The sequence below is a fragment of the Sciurus carolinensis genome, chromosome 11 (genome assembly GCF_902686445.1).
Source record: "Sciurus carolinensis chromosome 11, mSciCar1.2, whole genome shotgun sequence".
In the NCBI taxonomy this organism is placed as follows: Eukaryota; Metazoa; Chordata; class Mammalia; order Rodentia; family Sciuridae; genus Sciurus; species Sciurus carolinensis.
This window is the reverse complement of record NC_062223.1, coordinates 12,426,167-12,433,338: the sequence shown is the minus strand read 5'-3', so window position 1 is coordinate 12,433,338 and position 7,172 is coordinate 12,426,167. Positions and strand designations below refer to the sequence as shown.

The 7,172-nt window shown below is 51.5% G+C and overlaps 1 protein-coding gene across 2 annotated transcripts; it reads right to left on the bottom strand.

Moving 5' to 3' along the window:
* Positions 1 to 54: 54 nt before the first annotated feature.
* Positions 55 to 5,319, bottom strand: Ints5 (integrator complex subunit 5). 2 transcript variants are annotated; one of them, XM_047516771.1, is made up of 2 exons: positions 5,183 to 5,319; positions 55 to 3,194 (listed from the first exon to the last, which is right to left on the bottom strand). In XM_047516771.1, the coding sequence occupies exons 1-2, from the start codon at positions 5,260 to 5,262 to the stop codon at positions 215 to 217; spliced, it is 3,060 nt and encodes a 1,019-aa protein (XP_047372727.1). In that variant the 5' UTR covers positions 5,263 to 5,319; the 3' UTR covers positions 55 to 214. The 2 variants fall into 2 exon arrangements, with proteins under 2 accessions (XP_047372727.1, XP_047372728.1); XM_047516772.1 differs by lacking the exon at positions 5,183 to 5,319 and adding an exon at positions 4,768 to 5,132.
* Between the last annotated feature and the right edge of the window lie 1,853 nt (positions 5,320 to 7,172).

The window sequence follows — 7,172 nt, the reverse complement described above, 5'->3', positions numbered from 1 at the left end:
AGAGTTACTGTCCGATTTTGCCCGCTCTTGTATCAGACAGAAGCACCGTTTGTCTCAACTCGCCAAATTTTATTTAGAAAAGATGGTAAGATAGGAAAAAAGCGACAGCGCTCAGTAGGCCAAGGACTTAAAAGAGAAACCTCCACCTTTCTGTAGCACCTTAGGCTCTTCTCCCATTGCTCAATTTCCCTCAACTTTTGGACCAGGAAAAAGGTCATGTCCCCTGCCTAAGTAGGGTAGATGGTGAAGGTGCCTGGAAACGGCCAGAGAAAAGGCCCAGGCGATCGATGTTGCGGTGGAGGACACTGTGCAGCACAGTCAGATGCGGTCCTCCCTCACCCCCACCCTCTCTGGAGAAGTCCCGGATGAAGCGGCCTCGCTCGGACTGGAAGATGAACTTCTGGGGCAAAGGCCCATGCTCCCGGAGAAAGCCCCAGACACTAAGCAGCAGCAAACGCACTTCAAAAGGTGCCAGTTGTCTAAATACCTCGTGCATATTACCCAGGGCTGGTGGGAGGAGGCATCCTTCAGCCATGACAGCCACCAGGGTGCAGGATGCCTCCAGGTGCCAGGGTGAATGGGCTGTATCGGGGTGCCTAGAAGCTTCCCAATGGCCCAAGAGAGCAGCCAGCAGCCCCCGCAGCAGCACCGAGCAGTAGCACAGGGCTGGTGGAGCAGCTGCTACCAGCTTTAACAGCTCAAAGAGCAGGGGCTGTTCCCGAAAGCGCCGGCCAATGCGGAGATCCCGCTCCACAGTGGCCCGGGCATGATCCTCTGGAGGCCAGGCCAGCTCAGCACCAGCTGCGTCAGGACAAACACTTTCCACCAAGGTCACTGCAACTGCTTTGGCTGCCTCTGGGCTCAGAGTGGGAGCCCCCCAACAACCCCCATAATCAGTGCCCCCTGGGGCACTGCAGCAGTGTACCAGGAGACTGAGGAGGCTCTGGGTGTTATAGATCACCTCCTGCTGATTTCGGGACTGGACAAACTTGGGTGGTTTTAAGCCACGGCCAATGACTCCAGCATGGAAAACTGACCAGATCCCTCCAGGACCTGGCACAGCTGCAGTGTGCCGACGGTTAGTGTCCAACAGGGAGGCAGAAGCCAATGGAGCTGACGTAACTGAGACAGTCTCATTGTCTCCATCTATTTCCCCTCCAAAAAGTTCTGTATTGCCTCGATGTAAGGCTCCCTCAACTAGCAGCTGCAAGACAGCCTTGAGCCCAGCTGGGGAGGTCTGAGACAGGCGGGTGAGAAGCTGAGAGGCTGAGGCCACACCTGGAGGGCCATGCAACCTCAGAGAGGCAAAGAAGCGGTGCACCCCAGCCCTCACCAGTCCTAGGAGTTGGGAGGGGGACAGGGCTTCCAGAGGAAAAGGACAAATAGCCAGAAGGGAGGCAGCAGCTTCAGCTACTTCCTCCTCAGGATGTAGCAGGAGAGGAGCTAGATCAGACAGATGGGCTGAGGCAGACTCCCCAAACCGAGCCCCGAGGGCTGCAGGGCCCTCACCACCCTGCTGTTCCCACCCCACTAGCAGTGCCAAGTTGCGCAGGAACCGGGCTGTGAAGGGAGGCTGTAAAATCCCTGCATGTACCCGAGCCAGGCAGCTTCGGAAAGCCAGGGGCAGGAGGCCAGAAAGACTGACCACCAGCCCTGCATATAACTGGGTAGCCAAACTCAACTCTTCAGGGCTTCGGGCTCGGCTCAGTAGATGACCCAAGGCTTCAGGTCCACAGCTAGGCCGGGTATAGACAGATAGCAGACCTAGGAGCTGGTGCTGCCAGAGGAAGCGCTTCCGTTCCAGCCGTAATGTCTCTCCACACAGCTCTCCAACATGGTTTCTCAGCGCATCTAGAAAGGGCACTGGACGGGGAGGTGGGGGTGGGCCCAGCACCCCTTCCCCAAGAGACCCTCCTCGATGATGAACCAGTTTTTGCAGGTGCAGTAGCAGAAGTTGGATCAGCCGGTCACAGGCCTCACGTACAGTGTCTGGCACAGCCAGGCCCTGGGTGGTAATGACTGAAGCAGGCATAGCTGTGTCTACCAGGAACTGCAGCAGGCGGTAGGCACCTGCCCCAGAGGCCTGGCTCACCAGATGCACAGCTAAGTTCAGCATGTTGTCCAGCTCCTCTCGGGGGAATCCCTGCAGGTGTTGCTGCAGCTGGCTCAGCACAGTTGGGGGCTTGAGGCAGTCCACCAGCTCTCCAGAGACTGTGCCCAGCAAAGCTGGTGACATGACTGCCAGCTGCAGAAGGAAGGGAACTGTGGCCTGAAGTGATGGGTCCCCACTCCGGCCGCCAGAACCCCCTGCCAGGCTATCATGAAACATTCGCAGAAGCTCTCGTCGGATGCTGTCTCCATGGCGGGAGGCCAGGTGCCCTAGGATGCCTACAACTGAGGCAATCTTGGGTACCCGTTTCTCCCCAGGAATAGCAGGAGATCCAGGGAAAGGGTCTGTAGAGGGGGTTTGAGAAGAGCTTCCACCACTACCACCAGCTCCACCTCCAGCCCCGCCGTGAACACAGAAGTCCTTAAGGCCACAGGAGAGAACTCGGGAGATAATGGTGCCAGGAAAAGAGGAGCCAATATGTGCTACAACCCAGTCAAAGTGTGGGGAATGCTGGACAGAAGTATCCAGCAAAGCATCCACACACGCATCTGGGCAGCTACCAATGAGAGCAGAGAGGCACTGCACATAGATGTCCATTAACGTACGGGTGGCCCTACACCCCATCCACAGCTGCAGCAATTCGTTGAGAGAGCCAGTAGCATGGGGCACACGCTGATGCTGGCCTGAATATGTGCTGCTCAACTGTCCCATGAGGTCAATGGACCATGCACTAATCACAGGTGCCCAGGCCTTTGGGTTGGCCCGAATAAATTCAGACAGCACCTGTTGTACTTCCTGCACCACATCCTCTAGACCAGGTCCCCCAGAAGGGACATGGGAGGATGGAGGTGGACGGAGGTGAGGTGGACCAGACACAGGGCTTTCATCTAGAGCAGCCAAATGAGCCCTGACACTCTCATCAAAAACACCTCTTAAGTGGTCAAGCACAGCAGCACGAGCAGGTGGCAAAGACCGGAGCAGGAGAAGACCACAGCGAGCATGTTCCCGGGCTGAGAGTTGGTGGCCCAAAATGGGATCTACGCCAGTCAGAAAAGCCTTGATTTCCTGGGACAGCTCCTGAGCACTATAAGGAAGCAAAAGGAGTGTTGGGTGATGTTAGACAAACATTATTCCCACTGTGAACTTCCGTTTCTATGTAAAATAAAGATAATAACTGTACCTAAGAGGTTTTTAAAAAAATTTTGTTTGGTCAATGAACATTTATTTTTATGTGGGGCTGAGAATTGAACCGAGTGCCTCACACATGCTAGGCAAGCACTCTGCCACTGAGCTACTTATGTACCACACCTGGCTCACACTAATCACTCAGTAAATGCTTTTTTTCCTCCATGACAAAAACTTGTTTTTTCCCAGTACTGGGGAATTAGCCCAGGGTTGCTCAACCACTGAACTATACCCCTCAGTCATTTTTATTTTTAGATTCTCACTAAGTTGTTGAGGCTGGATGCATCCAGCCTCAATAATTCATAAAATGGCCATATACTTTTTTTTTTTTTTTTTGGTGGGGGGGTGCTGGGGACTGAACCCAGAACCTTGCACATGCTAAGCATGTGCACTGCCACTGAGCTACTTTCTAGCCAGGCCAGGTGCTCTTTTAAGTATTTGGCACCTATTATTTCAGTCCTGACAACAATTCAATAAGGTAGGACTATTATGGTCTCATTTTTCAGGTAAGAAAATCAAGGTCAAGCAATTAGACTATATGTTCCAAAAGGACAGAAACCATTTCTGTGCTCTTCAGCACTGAATCCCCTTTCATTAAGGTGCCTATGTATAGGAAATACTCAAAAAATATTTGTTGAATTAAGTATATTTTGTGTTACTATAATATTTGCTTTAAAAGTATCTTTCCAAGATAGGTGTGGTGGTACATGCCTGTGATCACAGCAACTTGGAAGGCTAAGGCAGGAGGATCACCAGTTCCATACCAGCCTCAGCAACTTAGTGAGACCCTCAGGAATTTAGAGACAGCTTATCTCAAAAAAAATTAATTAATTAATTAAAAATTAAAAATCTGGGCACTCTCGTGCACCCCCTGTAATCTCAGCAGCTCGGGAGGCTGAGGCAGGAGAATTGCAAGTTTAAAGGCAGCCTCAGCAATTTAGTGAGACCTAAGCAACTTAGTGAGACTCTGTCTCTAAATAAAATGTAAAAAAAGATCTGGGGGGGGGGGGGGAAGGTCTAGGGATGTGGCTCAGTAGTTAAGCGCCCCTGGGTTCAATTCCTATTTAAAAACAAACAAAAACAAATCTTCCCAGTTTTAATGCGCCTCCCCCAACTCAAGCACTCTGGAATCTACTTTAAATGAGAAAAAACTGTAAGCCCTTTACTAAGGGCTCTCCCTCTAAACACCTGTTTCTTCCCATGTAAGCAAGAATCCTAACCACTCACCACCAAATCAACAACCACCATCTACCCAGCACCCTAAAAGTGCCTGGGAATCAAGGTGTCCCAGAGCCCAGGGTAATGCCTTTCAACCCTTCCCCTTCTGAAACATATGGGTTCCGTCCTGGAGATTCAGAAGGCAGTGTGAAGACAGAAGGCAAAATTCCCTTCTTCTTATCGCTTTTGCTGTCAAACACAGGATCTGGAGGGTCGGGAGCAGGGGGGCAGGGTGGGTAGGAATAGGCTCTTACTGGGCCATTCTTCTCGGGTTCCAACAAAACAAAAGCCACCGAAGATGAAAGGAATGTGCAAGGGAACGGCTAGCGGAAGCATTCAGAGGGTTTCTGGGCCTGGGTTCTCAGGGACTCTCCATGAAGTCAGGGCCCTGGGTCTCTACGGGTCCCACGAGTTCTGATATCCCCGACTCTGCCAGGGTCTGGGGTAGCTAGGTAGAGGGGTCTAGGGAGAGGCAGGGCCGAGGTCTCGGGAGGGCGGGCAGTAGAGCCCAGACTTTTGGTGACACAGTCCCTGAGTTCTGGGAGGACGCGACCAGGAATCTCTGAGAACCCTGACGCGAGTTCTCGAGGTAGGATCCGGGTTTCGCCGAGAACGCTAGGGAGCCGCGCGGAGCCACGCGAGGGGGGAGATACCAAGGGCTCTGACTACCTGAGAGGCGCGGGACCGTGGGTGGCGGGGGCAGGCCCGGGAGGCCCAGGGGCCCCGGGAGGGTCGCACAACGCGGACATCCCGCAGCCCTACCCAGGCCCGACGCGGGAGCGGCAGAGTAGGCGGCGCATGCGTGCTGACGGGAAACACGAAAGAAACCCGCGACGAGGCCTCTCGGGAAAACTAATCCGGCTGTATCCGCGACCCCAGTACATTGGTTCCGCACCGCATCCCTGGTAGCGGGAAGCTAACTCGCCCTCTTCGCAATCATTTTTTTCAAAGGACTATCGACCCAACAAAGCTGACCGTGGCCATTCACGGTGGGATTTATTTTTCCTGAAGCCAAACATACAAATGTACAACTCTCGAGCTTTTAAAAAATGAAGCATCCGCCGCGCGCAGTGGCACATTCCTATGAAATCCCAGCGGCTTGGGAGACTGAGGCAGGAGGATCACCGAGTTCAGAGCCAGCCTCAGCCACAGCGAGGCGCCAAGCAACTCAGTGAGACTCTGTCTCTAAATAAAATACAAAATAGGACTGGGAATGTGGGTCAATGGTCGAGTGACCCTGAGTTCAGTCTCTGGTTACCGCCACCCTTCCAAATGCAGCACCAAGCCTTAGGATGTAACTCAGCAGTACAGTGCTTGCCTAGCATGCACAAAGCCCTAGATTCCAGCACCAATAAAACTAAACTAAAAAGCACTTAAAGATAGAGAAGGGGCAAGCAGAAAAAAGAAGGAAAGAAGAAAAAATTCACAAGAGAAGAAAAACAGACCGAAATAAATTGGGCTAGACTAAAAGCGGTTCTTCCAGTCATAGACAGGAACATTCTTCTATCAGTCTTCCTTACTTAAGCTTTGCTACACCCCACCCCACACCCGCAACTTCACAACTTGGGGACCTTTGTCTGACTTATCCCCACATCAGGCAGACTGATCTTGTTAACTAAATACAGAGCTAGTACACCTCAGTAAGCGCCCCCAGTTTAGCCAGTCTACCTAGATCAAGTTCCAGCTATTCACCTCACTAGCTGTGCACGTTCGTTACATGACCTCTTTAGGCCTGTTTTCCTCTTCTGGAAATAAGGAGGCAGTAGTACATCTACTTCACAGGTGAAGGGTTATGGAAAATAATATTCCTGCAAGATAGCTCCCAAAGAAAAATAGAGAGGTGAGGCTAGGGAGAAGGGAAGGGAAACTACCCAAGGAAAAATGGGCCCTGGAGGAAAGGGGCAGATACTGAAAGCCGGGCCCTAAACTTCCCCCATGGCAACTTAGTCCTAAATGGAGGAACAGCAAATACCAATGGGCAAGGTTTGAGTACTCATCCCTCAGGGTTTGGAATCTTATCTCCCCAGAAAGCTATGAGTTTCAACCTTTTTTACAACCACCCACCTAAATTAAAGTTTTTGTTTGGTTTTTGCAGGGCTGGGGACTGAACCCTGGGCCTTGATGCTTGAGAGGCAAGCACTCTGCCAACTGAGGTATATTCCCGGCCCTAAAGCTTTAACCTGTTTGACTAGCACCTGACAGTCAAAGCTGCATGCACACAGCTTCCAGTGATGACATCATCTTCATTGTACCCTATAAAACCAAAATCCCCTCTGTAACTGACAGCCATTTTCCCATGCAGAGAATGGGCCCCAACAGCACCCAAGTCAGGGAGGAATAAAGGCTTCTCAGAACCCGTTAAGGTCTGCTTCTTGTCCTTTTGCCTTTACAACAGGGTTGTTAGGAAAATTGAAATGAGGTAAAACATTCACTGTATAGCACTCTAGTGCCTGCAATGGTAAAGCACTGTAACATATTAGCTACTTTTATTGTGTTTGTTGAATGAACAAAATAAGCTCTTTAACAATAAGAACTTAACCTTTTCTCTTTCTCTTGGCCATGCTGGGGCTCTAACCCAGGACCTAGAGCATGCTGGGTAAGTGCTCTATCACTGAACTGCATCCCCAGCTCCTATTTTGTCAAAAGCTATATTCTTGGG